The 25854-nt window shown below is 34.7% G+C and overlaps 1 protein-coding gene across 1 annotated transcript in view; it reads left to right on the forward strand.

Moving 5' to 3' along the window:
* Positions 1-23572, forward strand: part of LOC106540955 (uncharacterized) — a 44174-nt gene extending 20602 nt beyond the window's left edge. Inside the window, exons 8-12 of the mRNA XM_014056273.2 lie at positions 5139-5369; positions 14809-14967; positions 19642-19789; positions 19979-20122; positions 22259-23572. Of these exons, the coding sequence (XP_013911748.2) occupies positions 5139-5369; positions 14809-14967; positions 19642-19789; positions 19979-20122; positions 22259-22713 (1137 nt within the window). The 3' untranslated portion in view covers positions 22714-23572. The remainder of the gene's footprint in view (positions 1-5138; positions 5370-14808; positions 14968-19641; positions 19790-19978; positions 20123-22258) is intronic.
* The last annotated feature ends 2282 nt before the right edge of the window (positions 23573-25854 follow it).

Raw genomic sequence — 25854 nt, forward strand, 5'->3', positions numbered from 1 at the left:
AATTGAACCAAAAGGGGCTTTTTACATCAAAGCATTATAGTATAATGGCAAAATTATGTACCTGATAGAATTAGTTGGATTAGATCTCCCAAGAAATGACTTATGCAAGCATTTTTTTTCATAAGCAGTCATATAAACCACATGTAATTAAAACCCTCAAAATGAAAGAGCACTTTCTTTAAAAGACTCTGGATTATGCATTGATGCCAACACATTTGTTCTGCATATGGTGCCTGAATATTCGAGCATATGCATTGTAGGGTAGGTATTTTATTCATAGCTTATTTCTTTCACCTAGCTCAAGAATCCACAAGTATCATAAAGAATTAATTTGTGCTCTGGCTTAGTATAGAGAAAATGCTAATGCAGGTTTGATCTGAATTACAACTCTGTAGCAGTAGTTTAGGGATCAAATTTAAATGTATTTTGAGTCCTGGTGCCAAGGATAGTCATTTGTGACTAAGACAAGCAATGATGCATTGCTTTCCAAACCCTCAGTTTTTGTTAATTATCCACAAAATGCCAGGTCTTGATTTTGGAGTGGTAAGTGTGGAAAACAAAAGCAGTCCTTGATAGCTGACATGTAAAAAGAAGAAAAGTGCATTTCAAGCTCAGTAATGTATCGAAGGTGTCACTTTAAGAACCTGGACTGAAGCAAATTGGCAATGACAGCTCCTGATTTCTACTGATCTCACTTGAAAAACATTGAGAAAGGTGTCTCTGCAAAGAAGCTTCCTTATTGAATTATTCATGAAACGAACTTCATCATATGGAGCACCTGCTGAGAAGAGCTTGCATTGCATATTAACATACGTGCATCAAGCTTTCTTGTTAAGCCCTACTTCCACAGTCCCATTTGCTGTGACAGTCATAATACTCCATGTTAGGGGCAATGACAAATAGAAGGCTTACCTTGGCGAACATTTCACATTTTTAATTAGCTTTGGGAAAAGGTCACCTTGTAGAAATATGAACAGAGTGACATTCATTCTTTTAGTACATGTTTGTAATTCTAAATTTTGTTTTTCATCTCATAGTCTACTCTTAAAATTTATGGAGCTTTAATACTAACTAAAGCAACTTATATAATAATGCATTTATTTAGCATTACAATTGATTAATTTACATGATATTTTTTATTAAAATGTATCCAAAATGAGGGAATTATTCCTTTATCTTCCACTTTTAATTTTGTTATTAGAATACATAGCTATAATGTATAGTTGCTTTTGTTATTAACAAGTAATTCAGCCTGTCTTCCAATTTATGGGGAATCTTATGTGATTTTAAATGTTCTATGTAATTAAGTAGTGTGGGCTGTATATCTGAAGGCTATTGTTCTTTTTCTTTATATAGCAAAATCTTTGACTGTTTGAAAAGTAGAATTAAGTATACCATATTTATATTTATACATAAATATGGTATATTTAATTCTTCTAGATAAATATACCATACCATAGAATTAAATATGGCATATGGTAAATTTGGTATATTTAATACCCTGCCTTACTTCTTTCAAATGAAATCACTGATCAGCAAAGGACTTTCTCTGCTCACACCAGATGATACTGATTGAACCGAATTGCACAGAATTAATAATATTTGTACTTTCTCAAATACATATTCTGTAAGTCCTGGCCTTTTACATTAATTATGATGTTCCTTTTTTAAAAATTGAGGGCTATGAGAGAAAAGTGAACTGAAGCAACTAAATGGGCCCATGCATCCAAAGACTGTCCATGGCAATATCTAGGCCTGTGATGGCATGCAGAGCCTTCTCTGCTGGCATGCACGCCGTCCCCCCAGGTCAGATCTCTGAGGCGTTTCTTTCATGCGCACGCAGTTTGGGCACTCACTGTCTAAAAGGTTTGCCATCACTGATCTAGGCAGTTGTTTGAGCTTTGCAAAAATGTTGCTGCTTTAATAATTTGGAAAGAGGTGTTTTGTATACTGCATGTTGTGATATAGTGTTTTTGAAAGCATGGTGACAGTTATTTTGGCTGAGTTCCTGTTTTGCTGATTACTAATAAAAGTGCTTCTATTGATCACTAGGGTGAATTTTTTTAAAATATCTGTATATCATTTTTATGCCTGTTCAGAAAGCATAATACAGGTATTTTAGGAAAGGGAATTTGTTTTCAAGCTCAACTATTACTCTTATATTCAACATTATTGAATATTATTTATTTTATGTTAGCATACAGTTCCCTGGCTTGGTGTAACATATTAGCAAATTTATGTGGCACCTTTCTGAGTATAAAAGCTTGTTTAACTTCTATAATGAAGGGCATAAAGAAAATTAGTTGGATAATGTGAAATGTGTTAGATCTTTTTTTGAAATTAAGTAGTGAGAAACTTTCAACAACAAGGTATTGGGCAAATAGGAAGGGCTCTTGATTGGGAAATCATCTTTTTATGCTATAAACTGAGGTGATCATGTTTGTTGTCCATTGTTCTTCATCTGTTTGGTTTGCTCAGACCAAAAACCCCAATAATAAAATGAACTATTTTGAAATTATTTGAAAAGATTCTTTTAAGAATCAGGCAATGTGAATGATTTAAAATATAGTGCAAAAAAGGAGTCTTTCTGTAGTTACAGAAATAAATTCCAGAGAGCATTTTAATATTTATCCATTTTTACTCAATATTTATATTCTATCTATCGAATATCTCCAAAATACTAACATTTCAAACCTGATAAAGAATTTCCATTAGAAGAGGAAGTTATATTTGCTTATTTCCCACTTGCCTTGCAGTTCATTGTACTTTACTATTTTCATGAAAGGCTGAGGATAGAACAAAATGAAAATATCTTTTGGATTAGAGGACAGAAGAAGAAATGGACAAAAATAGCCTTCTCTCTATTTGTGTCAATGGAATAGTCTTTCTCCAGATAGTCTATATTGCTATTTCCTATCTTCTGCACAAAAAAAACAAATGACAGATATCTTTAACTAAAGCTCCAGAATAACATTGTCTGGATCAAATCTGAATTCAGTTTTCCTTCCCTATTATATATAGTTAAATTATTTCCCATATTGGATATTAGAATTGATCAATTGCCTCATTTTAAAATGTGCATGGACTGAGGTATATGTTTGTGTTTGTGTGTGTGATTTAGTTTCCTTTTCGTAGCATGTACCTTCTACTGTCTTTTCTATGTTTATATACAATATGCACATATATTGATGATTTTGTTTTCTCTATATTGAAGTGCACATGTTTTCCATTGGCAGTTTTCGATATACAATGAAAAATATCAATTGTAGGCGGCATGATTATGATTAACAGAGGGAAACATCAGTGATTAAAATGAAATTTTCAAAACTGCATAAAAATTAGAAAGCTCATTCACCTTGTGGTGTTCAAGCAAGAAAAATGCATAGGCAGCTGTTGTGGCCCAGCAGGAGCCGTTGGAGCTGCCACCAGACTCCGACAGCGAGGGGCCCTATGAATCGGCTTTGGAGGATGTGGAAGACCCTGGACAGGGTTCCGACTCTGAGCAGGGTGCAGAAAGGCTGGTTGGCCCCCAGGAGGTGCCTGAGCCTTGGACCACTGGGGAGGAGACAAGGAAGTTGATCCTGGATGCCTGGCACCAGAGAGCCAATAGGCGTAAGGAACAGTTGCGCAGTTACAGGAGGTAATTGCACTCAGCTGGTGGTAATTAGGCTCCTCTCAAGACTATAAAAGGAATGCTTGTGCACACGCCACTTTTGCAGGAGTCAACGTCATTCCTAACGCTGGAGAAGCTGTTATCTGTCGAAGTCTGAGTTGCTGCCAAGGTACTTATCTGTTTGTTATGCTTGGCTTTCAGCCACCGAGGTTTTGGTTTCTTGCTAATAAAGTGCTGTGACATTCCAGTTAAGCTTGTCTCGACATTTGTTACTGGACAGAGGAGGAGGTCAGAACAGGCAGCACTTTTTCCCCATTCTTTCTTATTTTAAATAGATATTTGTTGTCTATATCTTCAGAATGGATGCTAGTCAATTTCTTTAGAATATAATAACAGAGTTGGAAGGGACCTTGGAGGTCTTCTAGTCCAACCCCCTGCCTAGGCAGGAAACCCCACACCACTTCAGACAAATGGTTACTCAGCATCTTCTTAAAAACTTCCAGTGTTGGAGCATTCACAACTTCTGGAGGCAAGTTGTTCCACTGATTAATTGTTCTAACTGTTAGGAAATTTCTCTTCAGTTCTAAGTTGCTTCTCTCCTTGATTAGTTTCCATCCATTGCTTGTCCTGCCTTCTGGTGCTTTGGAGAATAGTTTGACTTCCTCTTCTTTGGAGCACCCCTGAGTTATTGGAACACTGCTAGAATGTCTCCCCCAGTCCTTCTTTTCATTAAACTAAACATACTCAGTTCCTGCAACAGTTCTTCATATGTTTTAGCCTCCAGTCCCCTAATCATCTTTGTTGCTCTTCTCTGCATTCTTTCTAGAGTCTCCACATCTTTTCTATATTTTTGTTTTTGGTTTAGCAGCACTTTCCTTACACTTCTGTGCCTTTGTCTCGAACTTCGATAAAAACCTAATCCTTTTATGTTGATTACTTCAAATGAGCTCTTACAGTGTCTTTTTCATTTTCACTTGATGAAAACATGCTGTTCAGTACATTGCAAGTAACAGCTGGCTAAAAGTTTAAACAGAAAAAGAACATAAGATTCTGTGGTAGGTAAAAGATAAACATTCTCATGTTTATACTTTTCTAATACTCTGTTTAGAAGTTTGCAATTTTTAATCTCTCCCTCCCTTTTACTACCCTTGCTCTAAGTCGTTCTTTTGGAAAAACAATCAGCCTTGTTTGGAGGGTGGCTTTGATCTCTGTTTTCTTATTTATTTTAAGAAGCTAGAAGTCTGGCAATTTGTTGTGTTTTTGACTTTGTCAGATCATGCCCCCTCAACACATGTTCTCCACAGATGGTTTGGGGGAGGAAAGGGGGGGGCACAGCAAAAGGCCTGAAGTTTCACATTTCACCAAGTTCCAAGATACATTTTTAAAAAATATATAAATGTCAGTGTGTTTGCTGTTGTGCTGGCAGGTGCTCAGTGAGTTAAGTGGCCTTTCACCCAGCATAATTAACTTGTTTTTATTTTCTCAGATGTTTATCATATTTGTCTTTTTTGTTTTGTTTTCCTAGAGTGCTCTTGAAGGAAAACTAAGCAAGTTGTGGAGACACCTGGTTGCCATGAGGCAAAATCTGAGTTTCTTGCTTGCCCCGGGACAAATGTCTTCTGAAACGGCTCATGAGATTCTACCAACTGTTGTTTATGCTCGGCTGATAAATCAAGTAGTTCAGTGTCATCAGGCTGTTGAGGAATGTTGCAGTGACTTGCTCACTTTGACACTTCTGGTACCTTCAGCTCCTTGGGTGAGTGCAAGATGTGGTATATTGAAAAGTGGCACTTTAAGTACTACTCCAAATACTGCTAAAATGCTCAAAAATCTTTTGGAATCAGACTTTAGTCTTATTATATTGTCCAGTGTTATTTGACCTGAAGCAAAATATGTCATTTTGTCAGAGACAGAGAGAAAATGTAACATAAAATACTTATTCGTGTTGTCATTAGCTAAAATGCTATGTGTCATAGATACTTAGTATGATTTAATATTCATGATTTAGTAATGTTTGTGTCATCACATCATTACAAATTATGATGCATGAAATGTCATTTGCCACTCTTGGGATTCCCTGCCCACCTTCATAGTCTTTTTTGTGTTCCTTCCCTTCTCTCAAATGTAGCATTTGATACCAAATTTCTTTTTAAGCATGAAATAGAATTTCAGTGTGTGCTACTCAAGCTCTTTTCTTATGTTATATGAGCAAGCTATAAGCAATGGCACAATATTAAATTTCCATATTAGAGGTAAAAGATTGGGTAGCACTGGAGCATGGAGGACCTCTGGTGTAACTACTCCAGTGGGTTAGATTCTGACTCCATGAAATGGAGTGATTTGATATCAAGGATAAAAGTAGACTTTAAAAGAACTTTAAAAATGGGCTCACCTTTTTGAGTTGTAGTCCTTTGTAAGGACTTTGAAAGACAATTAGATTATATCTTGAAAAAAACCATTACATTTGCAATGCTTTGAACTATAGGTAATATGGTGATAAAGCACTTTGAAAATGATTTATTTTCTTTTTTCATTTGAGATTGATGTGCTCCTCTTTTCATTTTTTTATATCAAAACATATATGGGTATTCATTTATTTCACTTTGTGCCACTGAAGTATCATCCACCTCATTAATTTCTTCTAGATCTTGTTCTCTGGTTTTTGTTTTGAAATCTGAGAACATACTGGTTTTATGCCCTCAATAAATAATTTTTAACTGAATATGTGTCAATATCTTCAGATTTTCAGTACATTGGAAACTTGATGGAATAGAAATAAGCATTATTTCCTGAGTAGTGCCATGCTATAAAACATATTTTCTGCTGTTATTAAGCAGTATTTTAAAGAAAATGAATTAATTTGAATAAATAAAACCCCACTGTTCTGGCAACATTTTTAGAAACAGATTTTCTAACATAGTGCAAGTTTTGCAATGGTCTTGACATTTTCAGACACCAGTACACTTATAAACTGTTAAAGCATGTGCGACATCTGCTCTTCTTGGGGAAAAAAGGACTAAGTTGTAAAAAAGGAGTAAGATGAGTCTTTCTGCAAGATGTAATTTTAATGTTTTATCTTAATGTACAAAAAATATAAATAAATACCTCATTGTGTAGAGTCTCCCAAAAAAGATTAGAAACTTTCAAAATGTGTGGCAAGGTTCCCTTAGATTCTTACGGAATTGATATAAATTAGTGTGTTATGAAATAATTTGCTTTTCTTTCAAGACAGTAGAATTTAACTCTTTATGCAAATTAAAAGCTTCAATTAAACATAGGCAACTTAGATGTCTCTGAAATGAATAGCGTTTGGTAATCTACTTTGAAATATTCCTAATTATTTTCATTTATCCTTTGAGTTTTTAGTAGATTTGTGAAAATTTTAGAGCTAAACTTTAATTGAAAAATGCTGCTAAAGTACAATTAAAATGGCTCACTTTTTTATTTCATCTGTTTTTATTAGATAATTAGGGATGCAAGCCAACTGTTGTTAATTTTGGGGCTCAGCTCTATTGAATATAAAGAGGTTTAATTCTCAAATAGTATTAGTTAAGATTGTATTGCACTATTTTCTTTAAGAAATAAAATCTTTGTTATAAAAATAATTACAGATATAAACAGATAAGAATTGTAATATTGAAAAGGTTATTATATTAAGAAATGATACTAAATTAACTTTTGCAAGACTAACTATATATATTTCTTTCATTGATTACTGACTCACTTATGTTATTGGGTTTTTTCCCACAAGTCCAAGAGTGACACCAATATGTATAGCTAAAATAAATTATCTGCAAAACAAGAATGTCAATAAGCTCAGTAAAATTCCAAGATTTTCAGATACATAGCACATTAAAAATTAATGTTCCTCAATTTGGGGGGAAGATGGCTATGAATATGCTTCTGGTTCTAGTCTGAAAGAGTTTTAATATATTGTCAATTTATTTCATTGAATATCTTATTTCTGGTCTATTTCTGTAAGGGAAAGATCAAATTCAGGGTGAATTTTTAATGTCAGAGTCGAAAGTGATTTTTGCTCTTTTTCTTACACAAGAAATTGAATATAAATTCTTATGATTAAATGATTTTGAAAAGAAGTGCAAATAAACATATTGGTTCCATCCCTCCTCTTATAATAAAAGTTACAAGGTAATTCTTCTCCATCCCTATGATGAGATCAGTTTTTGGTACCATAGCTTTATTTGGATTCTAAAATGCTATTTTCCTGGGACAAACATTGAAGATCTCTTCTGTTTTAAATCACAATCCATGTTATATATTTTCTCAAGCTGAATACCAAACAGACAATAACATGCATCTAGAATACCGTAGAAAAGTAGCTATAAGGAGAGAAGGAAGTATTTGAAATATGTCATAACTATTTGGAGAAGATGCAAATGACTTCAGACAAAAAAAATGCCCTTTAGACATGAATGAGTAAGAACTTGTTTATCCTGGGGCTCAGGCTAATATAATGCTGAAAGGACCATTTCAATGTTCAGAATTTTTTTAAAAAAAATCAATAATAATATCAGTTCTGTGAGTAATATGGTGAAGGTGTGAGTTGAGAACAAATCAGATGAATCCAGAAATGAAGAGATTAATATACAGTTTGATATTGTCTATATGTATGAAAAAGAACAGGAATCCAGACTGCATGCAGTTACTTGTTTTATAAATTAATGTCTTGGATACTTCAAAATATTGCTGTAAATTCAAGAAATTAATATGTTTCATGTTAAAATTCTAAATAGTAAAATCAGGTTTTGGGGAATGATTAAGTAAAAGCCTTTCTTATAAACAATAATGCCAAAGTTGAGATAAAGGGGTCATTTATTGATTACTTTTCAGTCTTGAATTCCACTCATCTAAATTTCTAAGCAATGTACTGCTAAAGAGCCATAGCAATAGCATATACACTTATATACTGCTTTATAGTACTTTATAGCACTCTCTGAGCATTTTGCAATATCAGCATATTGCTCCCAACAATCCTCATTTTACAGACCTCGGAATAATGGAAGGCTGAGTCAATCTTGAGCTGGTCAAGATTGAAATCCTGGTTATGGGCAGAGTTAGCATGAATACTGCATTTTAACCATTGCACTACGGCTCCTAATTCTTTTCTGTTCTGAAAAGTTACTGCTGCCCATGATTTATAACTCCTATGCAAACAGATGAGAAAGGAAAGCTTAGAATGAAAAATAAACCCTAATCATATATCTTACAATAAGATTATATTGTGCAAGTCCCTCCCCCAAATTGTCTGGGAAACCACCAACTGTATATAATCTATTTGTATGAATGGGAAAGGTTGGTTCTTTCCATTCTCTTCTCATGGCAGACATACCTTTATATGAACCAACACCCATTATTTTCCACTTATTGTAGAAGGTGCTCAGGTTGAGGAATGCTGCTGTTGGTGTTTAGTGTTATCAACTATCCCTCCTGCCTTTTGGAACATCTTGCCCCCCACCCAACCCTCCCCGAGTGTGGTCGGCTCCAACCTCTGGCCTTCCACAAGAGCTTAAAGACCTGGTTCTTTCAGTTGGCTTGGGGCTCCAAGTGAGGGGCTTCACATTGGGTGTGGTTTATACATTAATAACAGATCCCAACTCCCACTCCCCCCATGCTCATCCTACTCTCCCTCTTTTAGTTAGGGTTGAGTATTTGTATTTTTATAATATTTTATTTGTACTGTGTAAGGGTTTTGTATAGTTTTATCTTTTAACATTGTAAGCTACCCAGAGTTACTCTGTGATGAGATGGGCAACCAATACATTTAATAAATAATAATAAATATAATTTTTGCTTCAAATGCTATTTCTGGTGGTGTCTGGATTGCTTTCATAAATATAAGCCACCTGCATAGCACCTGCCTGCACAGAATTTCTTTATAAATAAGCGATCTATCAAGGAACCCCTTTTTATCATGAGTTCTAAATAGCTAATGGGCTAGTCACATGCAGAGTATCCAACAAATCTCCTTCCATCATTTGCCACAATATAGACGTACCTATTAATATGGTTACATTTTCTCCCATTCTTAATGATATAATTCAGTTAAAAGCTCCTTATGATTAGAAAGAGGCATGTGTATGTATATAGTTATTTGTAAAACTGGTTTTTGTATACTGTAATGATTTTGCAGTAATAAAGTTTCTAACATATATCGAATAATACAAATTAAGAAAAGGAAAAGGTCACAACCTTGTCATTAGTTTTTCAGGAATAAACATTTGTTGCAGTTGAATTTATATAGACATTGTTATGCTGCAATGTATTATAATCTTATATTTTTAGTGTTATTTTTACCACTACTAAATATACTAACTTATTTTAACAAAAGCTTTGTTCAGCCAGGATTTTGAAAACAGTTTTGCTTGAATTTAGCTGATTTGGCAAAAATGTATGTTAATAATTAAAATAGATGTAGATCTAATTATCTCTAATTTGGCTTTTGAATATAACAAGAACCCTATATGAGCACACAAGCACCTAAATTCTCTAGAGGGTTGTGGACAGTTATTTATGGTATTAGTAAGCAAGGACATTTAGTGCCTCAGGTTAGTGAGAGATTGGTAAGTGGGTGACTGTGATGAATTATGTAAGAGTCTTTTATGTTTTCCTCCCATGGAGATGGGAGGGAAAAAGCCTTGATGAAGTCTCATGAATAAACCTACATTCTCTAGAGTATCAGAATCAAAGGCAAAGGAATCAGGACTTGGCATTTGATGCTTTCTGGTCCTGAGTTGTAGCAATATAACAAGATTCATTGGATTCTCCATTAAATATACTATTTTAGCTAAATTATATCATAAAATGACTTGATTTGCATCTACTCAGATACACAATCAAGCATGTATTTATAAAACAATTTGTTATTGCTGTGGTACTAGAATGTACCAGATGTTAAATTTTGTTTCTTATATACAAATTTCTTACATGCAAATCAAGGAACAGTCAGAAATATGGAAATAGGAAATATAATCTGCATGTAAGGAGCAGTTTTCAATACTGTCAATTCTTTTGGAACAGAAAAATAGAACCCCAAATTATTTCATCTTGTTGTGTTGTACAGATCAAGTCATTTCTCTTTAGTGTACTTTCTGGTATGCTTTGGATGCTTTAATCTTTTTTTCATTACTCCTAGGGTTAATTATAAGATTGGTAGGAAATTCTTCTGTAGCTGGGAATTAGATCATGAAATCTGTGATAGGAATATAGTGTCTAGCCAAAACCACAGGAGTATTTGTAGTGCAATCTCAGCAGAGCCACTAGACCTGCCATTTAGAAATGCTAGAATTTCATAAATATTTGGAAATGATGTATAAATGTCACCATCCAGAAAGTATCTATTTTATTCTAAATATACCAAAATATAAGGCAATTATCAAAAGTCAACTTTTAAACAGGATAGATATAATAATATAATATAATCAATTATTACAGGGCATAAGCACCAACATCAGAAGGAATCCAACATAAACAAGATTGAAATTAAGGTTTTACTTAATAAATGAATATAAATCTGGCCAATTCCTGAATGTAAATAAATTCATTGGATATACTTAAGTTTGTATAAATCTAATCTCACTAGATTTATATCATCTATACCATATCTAAATCATTGATAAAAATATAGAAAACTACCAGGACCAAAACCTGTGACATTCCTTTTCAGTAACTCATTCCACTTTAGTGGAGAAACTAAGTGAAACTATTAATCAGCATTCTTTAAATACTTTTTAAACTACTATGGACCCACCTAATAACATATGTTGCCCAGCCCATATTTAACTAATCTACTATTCAGAATAATAAGGGGCTTTGCCAAAACAAAGTATATTGTATGCTCCGCATTCCTATGATTTGCTGAGGAAGTTATCCTAACAAAACTGAAATTAGATTAGCATGACAAATCTAACACAAATCTGCACAAATCCTTTTAGATTTCTAGCAAACATTGCATTTTTTTCAAGGTTTTTTTTTAGATTAGTTCTCTGTTGTTTCTGAATTCTTCTTTTCTCCTTTTTGAAAACAGGGATATTTGCCCTCCTCTGGACACCTGGTACTAAATCATTTTCCAAGAGTATTCAAAAATAATGAAGAGAGGTTCAGTTATGCTATCAAGGAAATTCCTTCAGTACCCTAGGTTGTAATTCATCTGGTTCTAAAATTTGTAGTCACCAAAAGTCTGCATAGGTGTTTCTAACGGTGCCTCTTTCAAGTTCAAACTGTCATCCCTTTTCAGCCAATACCATCTGCAGGAACTTGCCTGTTTCATCAGAATGATGAAAGCAAAGTCACACTACAAGGTCAGCCCCTTTGGGTGAGCATGGAAGGTCACAACACATATAGAGAAGGAATGGGACTTGTATGGTGATGCCTTGCTATCATCGTGATTCCCCCCCCCTCCCATCTTACCCAAATGCGGCTGTGTGCAATTTATTTTTCACAATTGCCCAGGTTAATGCATTCATGCTTGCTAAGAGTTGAATTGCTCTGCCTTTTCTGTGCCTTTAGGCAATTTTCTGTTATTTTTATTCAGTAGCTATATATGGTTCCTTTTTTCTCCTTATCTTGAATGTAGCTGTATATTTTTTTTGTTACCCTTCATTAACTTTAACTTCATTTGATCTACAAAAGTGTGCTATAATATCTACAAATGTGTGTTACCTGACTGTATGATAACTCTACTTAATCTCTACTCTTTATTGGTGTACACAAAAAAACACATACTGATTTACAGATCTTTACAAAGGTCCTTGTGCAGATATATTGGATTTTGCATTTTTTCATCTCAGGGATTATTTTATACTGTGCTTTTAATTCCTTCTTTATTAGGAAATTTCACCCTTTTGAGCTTTTCCTATCTCAGCTTTTTCTACCATAAAGTACTACTTGCCATCACTAAGGGCATTAAAATTTGTTTCTTGAAGTGTTTCAAACTTTGTCCTTTTTTAACCTAATTTACATAAATTGGGAATGTAAGGCAGTTAAAGTTTGTTTCAGTTGGACCTGTATATAACTGCTATAATTAAATCAGTATGTATTTTATATTTGTCTTATTTATTTTTTAAATCAATCATTACATGAACACTTTTCCTATTTGCTAGGAACCGTTCAGGAATAGTTGATTCCCTATTGTATTCTTTATGGCATAAAGTCCAGTTAAAAATGCCAAAGAAAATGGAAGACCACTTTGAGTAAGAAAAAATCCTATGGTTTCTGCTTTATTAATTTAAGCTAGAGTCCTCATTGTAAAGATGCACAAATTAGATTGTGTAGTTATAGAGAAATAAAGATAAAAAAATCAAACTAGAATGACTGTAAACATAAAATCCAGAATTGTTAAAAGAAGCAAATATCCAAGGCTTAAGATGGAAATAAAAGAAAGTTGCTAAACTTACAGATCAGAATACAGGATATTGCATGGCTTCTTTTTCTAATATGAATGCTGTTTTCTTTAGTCTGTAGATGGCAGTAATTTGCTACAATAATGGTACATTAAGGCTTTCAGATTTAACCAGTGATTTTAATGCCTTGATAAAACATATACATTAAAATGTGTTAGTAAGAACCATTGTAATTAGAGTTCAATATAATTCAGTAGGTTGACTTGAATATAGGAAGCCTAGGTTTTTGTTAATATATTGTATTTTGGCAGCAAGTAGCAGGCTGTTATTTATCAAGCGCCCAAGCTTTATCTTTTAAAAATAATGTTAATACTGACTTTTGTAAAGTAAAATATTTCAATGGGCTCTGAATGTTGAAGCTTGGTTTATGGGAGAAGGCTTGGTTTATGGAAGAACTGAGCCTCCTAACTCCTTAAACAATGTTGGAGTATGGTGAATTCATAGTGTTGATTCACAGAAATGTTTTCTTATGTGTCATTTATTGTGTCAAAGAGAAACGTTTATATTTATATATAACAATGTATATATTGTAGAAGCTACTTAATTTATTTTTATTTTAAATTATAGTGTATGAGAGGGAGGCGAATAAGTGAAGGGTAGAGTGTATCAACCTGGAAGGGAAGGGAGGCATGAGGGAAGTAAAGGAGGAGAAAGAATAGGCATAGATGCCGATATTGAGTCAGGCACAAGTATTATAGGGATCTGATGGACTATACTTGGGTTCTCACTATTTGGGAGTGCTCATGACATCCAGCCCTAATGATATTCATCTTTTTTACTAGGTTACCAGTTCATCAACACCTGTCTTGGCATTAAAACTAAAACCTAGATAGGTCCAGAATTGGGAGTACCCCTCTCACAAAAGTGCCTGCCCAGATTTCAGAGTTGGCATTAGTCTAAGCCCAGAGCTGAGGGAGTTAGGTGACTATTGTCATTTATGAGGTTTTAAGAAATTTTAAAGTTCTGCACTACATAACTGAATGTAAGACATTTTAGTTGAATTTGGGCTCTAGGAAACAGTTGGGACTTGTCCTGTTTTACTGCCCTCCCTGCTCTCCTCCAGTATCATCTCTGCCCTTCCTCTTGGATACTATTGTCTGCCGGAGTTTGGTGACCCCAGAGTTGTTAGTTTTCAAGAATTTCAACTTGCTGCCACCCAGAGTTGAGTCCTAGGGATGTCAGGACTTCACAACCACCATGGAGCTGAAAGACTGATTGTACTAGTGGTTGGACTTTAGGTCTGGTGTTGTACTTTTGCTCTCAGAACAATTGCAGTATGATCTGGTAGCAGAGAATTTACCATCTGTCTGTTGCCATGGTTTGATAACTTTTTGATTGTCTTTTGGCTTCTGTAATGCAGGGAGATAGGGCCTATTAGATTGACCACCCCACGCAACTTATGGACCCTGCTGAGTTCCAGAAGGATCTTAAGGTTTTCCTTGAGAATCTTTATCAGAATCTGGAATGAGTAGATGGTAAAAGCCTCAGACTGAATGGCTACTATTGGACCGTTTCCTCTGTGCTCATCACAATCTAGGGGAACAATCTGGTTTCCAAGGAGCTCCAGGTGATGAAGCAATTGAAGAAATGCCTGGTGTGCCCTTGGAGGAAGTTGAAGAGTAAATCTAGAATAATTGGACCAGGAATGTCTATTCAGTATTATATTGCGGTGATAAGGGCAGTGAAACATTATTTCTCCATACTCATTAATATATATATATAAATATATGTACTGGGTAAAGCACTCATTTTAGTAGTTTCTCAAATGTTTTTCAGGATGTTTTAGAAAATTCTTTGAGCCAGGAGTTCACTGTGGAGAATGTGCTTGCAACACTTCCAGCATTCCCCAAGGGGGGCCCTCAGCAGCGGGCTAAGAGAGCAGTAGACGCCTTTGTAAAGGCTCAGAATTATTCCAGGCAAATGTCAATGCAGCAGGTGAGTGGATGTGAATTTAATGCACTCCAGCTTTTTATACTGAGAAGAAAAAATGAAATTTTGTTGTACTTCGCAATTACTGAGCATATTTTTCTTACTACAGGTAGTTCTCAACTTAAGACCAGTTATTTAGTAATCATTCAAATTTATGATGAACCTTCCCAGGCCTACTTATTATTAAATTTGAAATTCCAATGGCCTCCCTGTGGTCTTGTGATTGCATTTGGTCATTTGACAACTGGTCCGCATTGACTGCCATTTGCAGCATCCTGCAGCCACATGATTGCAAATTATATATATTTTTTGCCAAAAACTGGCATTTTCTTTTGATTTCTAGCAAAATAAAACACACCAAAAACAGTCATGGTAGACAATTGATTCACTTAATGGTTGCTTTAAAAGTTGTAAAATTGAGTGTAAAAGTGGAGACCCACTTAACAACTGGCATGACTAGCAACTATAATTTTACACTCAAGTTGAGAACTTCCTGTAAACTAATGCTTGAAAGTATTCCATTTCTTTAATAAAATATCTATGGCCTCCCCACTATTCTAAGGATCGTCTGATGAGTTGCAGACTATAATATAGGTAAGATAAAACAACATACAATAAAATGTATAATAATTCAAACATTGAAACAAGAGTGACCACAAGTATTGGCAATCACCAAATGTTATCATGATAAGGCTCTGATTTTTAACATCCAAATTCATGAGTATGAAGTTAGGTCTTCCCTCGTACTAAAAAGATAGTAGTATTTAAATGGTATTATCCATTGTGGTCTCCCATAATACACCTTTCTTCATTCTAGGGGTGCTGCGGAGAGCTCAACCTCCACAGAATTTCAGTAAATGTATATTGGGAGAGATGCTTCTTCAGTGATCAAGAAACAATTTGAATGGAACCTAGATATTGTGTGAGAGACAGTAACAATTTAACAACATTCAGTAAATTAAATCTTCAACTGCACAACAGTTAGGTCAAGGACGTTCAGTTCAGTTATGGTTGTAGTCCCCTTTTTTCTTTTAGAAGGAGAACCAAAATCCATCACTGCAGCCCATGCTAGAAATAACTTAAAGTCCCAAAGTCAGGTCTTGATATCCTTAATGAAAGGAATCTTGAGGAGGTCTGAGAAGAAATGTTAGACAAAAGCTTGAAATGTTCCAGTAATGTTAGAAAACCCATTGCCTGTTTTGTAATAACATAGATAAAATAAAGTTGAAGGCTTCGTCTCCTGATTCAGCAACTCTTTTGTATCCTTAAAAGGTAACTTTGGAGTAACAGAAATGTGATGCTAGTGCTTTGAATATACACAGTTGGATATGTTTACATGAAATCATGCTATAATTTTAGCTACACAAATGCCTATCTATCTCGGCTCTTCTAGTTGTTTGTTATTACCAATTGCTGTAACTTAAATAACTTCTAATGTTAAACTGCTTATTTGAAGCTGAGTCACAAAAAATAAAGTTTGGATTTATATATTAAAATACCATTATCTAGCCTCTGGAGTACCTTAAAATAATAATGATGTCTTTAATTATCCATTAATTAATAAAAATTGAGTCTTAATCCAGTTAATTTAGAGCTAACTGGGTTAAAAATGGACAAAAGTTGATAGCTGCTAGCACTGTTCTAAATCTATTTATGTGAGAAGTTAAAAAGTACTAATAAGTTAGGGAAAGCATTGCAGAGCAGGACTTTTTTCAGTTTTTTACAGTGCTTTTATCTTCAGTTGTTATAGGTATCCTTTTTGTCTGTGTAACTGGATATTGGTCTTCTCCAACTTACAACAGTTTGTTTAGTGACCAAAATTACAGTGATACTGAAAAAAGTAACCTATGACCATTTTTCACACTTATGACTGCTGCAGCATCCCCATGGTCACATAATTTACATTCAGATTCCTGACAACTGGATCATATTTATGACAGTTGCAGTGTTCCAGGGGTCATGTGATCATATTTTGCAACATTCTGACATGCAAAGTCAATGGAAAAGCTAGATTCACTTAACAACTGTGTTACTAATTTAACAACTGCAGCGATTCACTTAACAACTGTGCCAAGAAAAGTCATAAAAACTCACTTAACAAATTTCTCACTTAGCAACATACATTCTGGGCTCACTTGTGGTCATAAATTGAGGGCTACCTGTATCATGTGTGTATGTTTTATGTGTGTGTGTTTCTGTATATATAACTTGGAGGACAACTTTACATAATTTCTCTCTACCATTCTCTTAGGTTAGATTAGAAACAGTTAAAAAATTAAAATACTGCAGAATTCTCATCATACTTTTATTTATTTTTGATATGAAAATCCAGCATGCAAGGTGCAGACTACTTCTAGCAAGAAAGATACTGTCAGGATGGTATCTTTGGGATCTAGTTCACTGAAGTTTTCTAATAGCAAAACCAATCTGCTCTTCATTTTCAATTGTTTTGTTTTGGAACCATTTTATCTTTTGTCTGGGAAAGTACATTAGATCACTAAAATAATCTGACTGCTAGCTCAATAAAATGGCCAATAACCCTGAAGTCAAAAATGTCTCAGACCCATTTCATAATATTTATTTTTCCATAGACTATTGGATTCTCCCTACGGGCAAGGAAGAGAATATTTAATGATTTTCTGCAAAGAACGTGTCTTCATTTTTCTCTTTTGTGATACCTTGATGTTATAGTACAGTGTATTAGTAGCAAGTTGTATTCAAACCTAAATGCCCAATGTGTTTATATTATTCCACTGCCTGCATTTAATTCCATTTCAAGGATTTCATTAATCTTGTGTAGTGAAAAATATTTGCAACACAAATGGAATAAAAACCAGTCTTCCAAAAAAAATATCACCCAATAAATTGTTATTAGATTTTTAGAAAGTATAATTTATTTTGTTGTAACACTCAACTCTCTCTTCAGTTATATAAACTGAAACAGGAAAGGGAAAGATTGCTCCTTAGAATACAAATGAATCTTGCCATATAAGTCTTTTTTTGTGACCTTGTAAAAAAGCAATCTATTAAAAAGTGTAATTTAAAAAGTTTTAGGGAAACATTGCTTGTAATGCTTTTTAAAGCAACTTGACAAATATTCAAACTTGCTTCTAGATTACTTTTTATATATTGTCTGAGAAATATTATCAAGTTTTTTGGATTATTGGGCAAAGGCAAATCCTATCAGCTAGCACCTGAGAGGATTGGTTAATAACTCTTATCTGCTAATTCATAAAGTGAAGGTGAAGGTTCGTTCTCTGAGCTTGTGGGTTGGTTCCTGAATGTTTTGTTACCAGGGTAGGTGACATCTTCAGCTGAATTTAGGGAATATCAGTATCAGTGTTCTTCTGTTTATAAGGGCTTCAGACGTGTGTGTGTCAAGTGAGGGTCTTATGATGAGTCAGTGTGAGTCATCAGTGAATCTTGCAATGGGTCTTGTGAGGGGTCTGGTGCTAAGGAGATTACATCAGGTCAGAGTAACAACACAAAAATCATTGGCCACACTACCACTCGCCACGTTCGTGCGTTTTTCAAAGTCTGGTACTCCACAAGCAATTCCATCAACAGACACATTGAACTACAACCAGCCTACAATCCAAATCAACTGCACAGCCAACTGGAGACAGCACTGACACTCAACCAACCCACACAACCCACACACAGCAGTTCGCCTGCCAAAGACCCTGATCTCAGGTAATCTTATCACGACCCACCACAAGAGTCACTGATGACTCACAGCTTTCCCATCACAAGAACCTCACTTGACAAACCCACACCTGAAGCCCTTGTAAATAAGAATGACGACATTCCCTAAACTCCAATGAAGATGTTACCTAGCCTGGTAATGAAATGTTTGGAAACCAATTCACAAGTTTAGAGAGCAAACCTTCAACCTCATCCTACACCCAAGCTACAGATATTTGTCACAATTGCAAATTCATATAGTAGTCACCTACACCACTACTTCAACAATGTTAATAGGACTGTGCTGTCTACTTTCTTAATTAGATTTTCCTGATCTTTGGTAAGGAATTTAAAATGACATGGTTATATCTTCACTTTCTGAAGAACGATACCTTCCAGAATTTATTTTTTCAATTGACAGAGCAAGCACAAACAATTGACCCATACATAATCTACAATGTAGCTTTCTTCATATGTAGATATACAATTCTAAAAAGAAGCAATTATAGCAACATTTTAATCAGTTAAGGAATTGGCTCTCTAATATAACAATAAACAACTGATCTTAGAAAGGGATTGCGGGGAGGTGGGGAAGGGTACTTTTTAAGTTCATCTTATTTTGAAGTATCCCAAATCTGAATATGGGAAAGCTGATATGTTTGACATTTAAATTGGTGATTTGGTTATATTTAGGATCCTAGTAATATGTTTGGATGAGATCTTTGGTTACAATTGTAAGTGTTCCATTATGTGATAACATTTAATTATAAAAATATGATGTACAAAGGAAAAAGTAGCAGGTTAGCCTATTATTCATGTGCTGTATGACCACACATTTACTCTACACTATAATGCATTTTATAGAAAGAATTGCACATTTTATAGAATTAATAGTTGTTACATATAGCTATTAGTTTACGCAATTATATTCTTTTTGCCCTTTTTGTGAGTGATTTCTAATTCCAATCATATTTGTTGCTCTTTTTTCTCTTTTAGATACTTGCTTTGCAAGCTGAACTAAATTTCCACAGAAATTTATATAATCTTCAGGTTCAATATATCGAAGCTGTATTTGATGGGATAAAGCAAGCATACCACACGTTTCAAGATAATGTTGCTATGGTTCTTTGTTCACCACTGCAAGGTAAATGAATATAGTTCTGGGAATAAAGTATCAATCACATCTAGATTTTAAGTATTAATGTATACTGAGGATGCATTTAAACATCAATCACCTGAGAACAATTCAAATTTAATAACATATATGTCCATTCTATATGATATTTTTGAGAAAAATCTCTAGAAAATTATCACTTTCCATCTCTTCATACAGATGTTTTTTCTTCTTATACAAAACTTAAAACTGGAGCCTCAGAGGATGCTTTGAGAGACTTTCTCACTGCTTTTAAAAACAATGCTGAACAAATCCAATATGCTATTGAAACTTTGACTCCATCAGTAAGTCAGCAGCGGGAAGGTGAGAACTTGTAAATGTATGATGGCATTTTGTCTTGGTATTTCTTGTACTGAAAAATGATTAGTAAGAAAGCAGACTATAAACATCCTACATCACTGTTCTTGATTAAAGATCTAATTGTTACACTGATTTACACTTATGTTCACGGCAGGATTTTCAACATGGAGTTGACTTCAGGGATGGGATTCTACCAGTTTGGACTGGTTCAGGCGAACTGGTAACTCCAATGATCAGCTGGGAGTGAACTGATTCGGCCCAACGATCAGCTGAGAATGAACCGATTAGCCCCAATGATCAGTTGGGAGCGAACTGATTCACCCCGACAATCAGCTGGAAACTGATTCGCCCCAATGATCAGATGGGCCTGCCTGCCTGCGCTATTTTCCTACCTTTATCTTCTCAGCTGATTTGTGCGGCAGAGCCGATTGCTGCACAAATCAGCTGTATTACTCCTCCAAAGATACCCATAAGTGAAGATTTCTTCAAATCACACAATCACTGAACTGGTTGTTAAACCAGGAGGATCCCACCACTGATTAACTTGAATGGGTTTCACAGAACTAAGAGAGGAAAAAATACCCCATCCCTTCATAAGGGAGTAAAGAGAAAAAGCCACTTCTCCACAATGGACTAGAAAATATCCATCTTCTCAAGTGCTCAATACTTTTATTAATGGAAAAAAAACCTGAAGGAAACAAAATTCACCCAAGATCTTTGCATCAGTCTTAGTGTCACAATTAATTGCAAGGATAGTCAAGAAATGCAATGTAATATTTAGCATTAGTCTATCTTTAGTAAGGTTGAACATATACAGTATTCCTTAATGTAAATTTGACCCCAACCTAACAGTTATTTGATACATAGGAACATGGCCAATATTTTCTAATATTTGGTTCATAAGGATGCTTTCATTTTGGAAAATGAATCATATGCATGTGTTAAGTGGAATTTATTTCCTCATATAAATAGTATAATGGAAATATAAAGCATGTCTATGGTTAAAGATGAAGTTTATAATATATTGGCAAAATAGCTGCCTCTGAACAAATAACATTTTGACCATATCCGCTTGTTTAGAAAAGGAATTACTCACAACTGCCAAAGTGAAAGAGTGGTTCAGTCTGAGACCTAGACACATGTAACACTAAGCATTATCTAAACCATATTTAGATCAATTATGATGATACCATCTGCTTGGCCCAAGTATTCTTTTGACTTGAGATGATATAGTCAAGATAATGCAGCAGAGAAGTTGAAACTAACATAGTTAACTCTCTCATTTAAAAGTCCTTTAAGTTTAGGACTTTTAACTTTTGCAAGTAAGAGAGTTTTTTTAAAAGGCATAAACCTCATAACCATGCAGGAATTGAGCCAAGAAATTGGGCCTATGGCAAACTCGCAAAGATTGCATGTATAATCTGTTACAAATAGTCCCTAATTTACAACCATTTGTTTAGTGATCGTTTGAAGTTATAATGGCACTGAAAAAGTGACTTATGACTGTTTTTCATACAACCATTGCAGCATTCCCACAATTGTAATCAAAATTCACTTGTTCGGCAACTTATGTATTTATGACGGTTGCATGTCCTGAGGTCATGTGACTAACTTTTGTGACTATCTGACAGTTTCACATTTCAACCGTGTTACTAACTTAACAACTGCAGTGATTCACTTAAACAACTGCAGCAATAAAAGTCATAAAATGGGGCAAAACTCACTTAACAAGGATCTTGGTTAGCAACAGAAATACTAATAAATACTAATAAAACCTAAAACCTAAAACCTAAAAACCTAAACAGAAATTTTGGGCTCAATTGTGATCATATGTCAAGGATTATATTTATAAGGCATAGTCAGTAAATTAACTGGTGTATAAAGATGGTTCTAATAACATCTCTAAGCAATTGCAGTATATATTTCTGGCTTTATTTGATAATGAAAGATAACTATGATACATTTATTTGCTTTAACAATATAAGAGAATTATGTGGTATTGTATCTGGATTTTCTTCATTGAGTGTAAACCAATAAACTTGAAAAAAAAAGTTATTACTAAAGCTATTTAAAGCAGCCTGAGAGTATCTGCTGATTCAAACCATGATGCTACAGTATAACCCTCTTCCTTTTTTAAAGGTGATGAAGCCCTGTCAAAATTTGGAAAAGAATTCTTTCTATCTTTAGAACAGTCACTCAAAGTCTGTGGAGAACAACGGGATAAAGCAGCCAACGAAATGGGAGTCTTACAGATGGAACTGGATCAGGCTTTAGAAAAGCTTCGGAATTTAAGGGAGCAAAAGATGAAAAAATCAGGAACTAATCAGCATTTCCCTAATTATGAAGAAATTTCAACCACGAGTTGCTTGAATGTAGTTTCCCAAAAGTCTGAACCTCATTTCCCATCTAATTTTCCTCCAACCAGACGTAACACTTTGCTAAAACAAACTTCTCTTGCAGAGAAAGAAGCTACCAATTTGCTTCCCAAACAGAGACTGGGAAATTCTGATGATACAGTTATTCAGCAGAAGGGAAAGACCCTTCATAGGAGCAAGAGTATGAAGGCCACTGAAAGGGCAGCATGGCAAGATTAGTTCATTTTGCATTTGTTACTGTTTGTATAGGAAGCCCTGCGGTACAAAAATGATTGAGTGGGAGTCAGTTGTTGCCTTTCCAGCATCTTCTCAGTGCCACTTCAATGATTATGTAAAACTGGGAAGTGGGAAACATCTGATATGTTAATTCAATTCTCACATTAACGTCAAAAAACATAGCAGTGTGCTTAAACATCACATATCTCTGAAGATATGTAAAAGCATTAAGTTAAATCTGTGAAATGTGATTGACCCAGCTTCCTTGAAACTTGCCAGAGCCAAGGTTACTTTCCATACATCTTTATGGAACATAATAATATATAATGTGTGTATATATAAATATGAGAGAGATACACACATACACATAAACATACACGCACACATCCATTCAGTGAACTCATACACACACAGACACTCACACTTTTCATATATAATTCCATCTCTCAATTTTTCAAGAATTTTCAGAACTGTATTTTAAGTTAACAACAGCCACTGAATTATTCAGTATTAATATTTGTTAGATACAATGTATGTATATGTAGGAAGATACAAACGTAGTCACTTGGAAGGGAAATGAATACCCACAATAAAAGGCTTTTTGCTGTTTAGTCTGAGAGTCCTGTCCCACACTTCATTCTTTTACTCACGTTCTTATTAAATGAAGTAGATGGAAGATTTTGTTAGGTGACATTCAGAAGCTGAGTAATCTGGCCATTTTGTATTTTAGTGTCAGTAGAAGAACTGTTTTATAAAAAGATGAACTTAACTGCTTTCTTGAATAATGAGCCAAGATCATAGGAGATAGTTATGCATATGGACAAATAAGTGCTATAGATAATAAAAAAATCTTCCAAATCCATTGCTGTTTTGTAGAAAGCATATTCCTTTACTATTGTCTTTTTATGAAATTAAAGTTTTGCATTGTAATATAAATCCAAACCATTTCTTCATATGGTTCTAATGTGTCAGAGGAATATAGTCGCTCTCTTTGACATATTCTCTCTGAAATCATGCTTGAAAGCAAGATTAATCAAGTTGCTTAAAGTGAGGTCCAAGTAAAATCTTCAAAATATTTTATCAATTTTAACTAATATGTGGAGATTTTTTTTAAAAAAAAAAATCAAAATGTTATAACTTTGAAAGATTAAGGAAACTATCAGATTTCTTGTGATTTTTATTTTGGTAGTGATAAATAAATTGTAGTGATTTTGTAGTAGTTTTGTAATGATAAATAGATGAAGATATTTCTTCATTTATTGTACACTGACCTGAGCTAATATGATTGGAGATATAGCTTGCACATAAATAAAATGTATTAAATGGATTTATTTATTTTTGGATTTACTGAAATGTTAAAAACATTTCTTTGCTCAAATTAAACAATGAACCTAGAATACGATATTTCTTATAGATTTACTTTATTTTCTACCAAATTCTATAGATTAGTAGAAGATACTAATATAGGTATAGTATATATTTGTGTCAATCTGCTTGTGTTTCTTTTACTGTTTATTTTATAGTTCTTCTGAGGTAAATGTATAAAAATAATTTCAAAACTGAATTTATTTTTGAAATCATAATTTGTTGTAATATTTCTTTAAAACCTGTTCAAGAATGGCTTACAATTTATACTCCCTGATCAGGCAGGAAACCACGTAAATGTGACTTACGACCTGTCCTCCCACTTATTACTGCCCACTATCCCACACTCATATGATTGTATGACAGTTAGTCATTCTGCAATTACATGATTGCTATTTGCAACCTTCCCAGCCAGCTTTTGACTAAGTCAATGCAGAAACTGGCTGTCACGTTCCGGCGTTCATATTGAATGCAAATAGAGAGTCAGTTTGATGGGCGAAAAACTTTATCTCTATCTAATATTACATGATAACCAGCACTAAATGACAATGATACAAAGGTAAGCAAATCCAAGTCAGTTCTAACCAAGTTAACACCATCACTCATATATATACCATTACCCCACCCACCTCCACCCACAACTCCACCCAAATGACACCCAACCACCACCACCAATCACCATGACCCACACCCTCAGTCACACCCCCACTCAGTGTCATCATAACCTCCTTCCTGGTTAGCCGCATCCAAGCAGAAGAGTTATGTTCGAGTAGGCAGTTGCACCCAAGTAGAAGAGTTACTCTGCAGAGCAATGATGGAAGCCTTACAGAGCCACATGCAGCTACAGGCTGCCAACATCAGAGAGTCAACCTCAACATGGCAGCATTGGTGGCCGAGCAGGCGTGGCGATGGACGGGCTCCCCCCTGAATAGCAGCCCGAGGGCTGACACTGGCAAGAAGGCTGCAAACAGCAGTCATATATTTTGCTTAATACTGCAGTTGTTCCCTTAACAATGACTGCAAAAAGGTCATAAATTGAGAGCTGTTATATAGTGTTTCACTTAATGACCACACCACTTGATTGATTTTCTGGACTTGATTGACCCTATTGTGGTCAAAAGTCAAGGACTATCTATACTGCATTTCATATGATACAGAATTTCATTATACTGATAAGGGAAGTGTAGCCCAAGTACCCTCTTCTAATCTATAGGGCTGAATTGAAATTCTCAATAGTATGTTTTGATTGAAAATGTGAATTTCCATGATACAGATGGGTTCAGCTGGTCTGATAAATTAAAGTGGCTTGGCAACATAGTTGTCCATAGCAGAACCTAGAATAATAGAGTTAAATGGGACTTTAGTGATTACCTAGTCTAACTCCCTGCTCAACTCAGAACCCATGATAGTATTTTTGACAGTAACAATCCAGACTGTTTGAAGATCTCCAGTGAAGCAGACGCTTCATGAGATAGCCTGTTTTATTAACTATCAGTTCATAGACTCAGGAAGTTCCACCTGATGGCTAGCCGGGATCTCATTCCTTGTAATTTTAGTCCAATGTTTCTGTTCCTACCCTGTGGAGCACACCAGAAGCAAAAGTTTACTGTCTCTTCTATGACTGTCCTTCAGATTGTTGAATTGTGTATTTGAATGTCTCCCTTCAACTGTCACTTTTTAACCTCAAACATACCCAGATATCTTAGTATTCCTGACATAGTTTGGTTTCTATGCCCTTTGAATAATTTGACAACCAATCACATTGAGGATGCTATTAGT

This window comes from Thamnophis sirtalis, unplaced genomic scaffold (assembly GCF_051295495.1).
Source record: "Thamnophis sirtalis isolate CommonGarterSnake01/CBP01778 unplaced genomic scaffold, rThaSir2_p1.2 scaffold_5, whole genome shotgun sequence".
NCBI classification, from domain to species: Eukaryota; Metazoa; Chordata; class Lepidosauria; order Squamata; family Natricidae; genus Thamnophis; species Thamnophis sirtalis.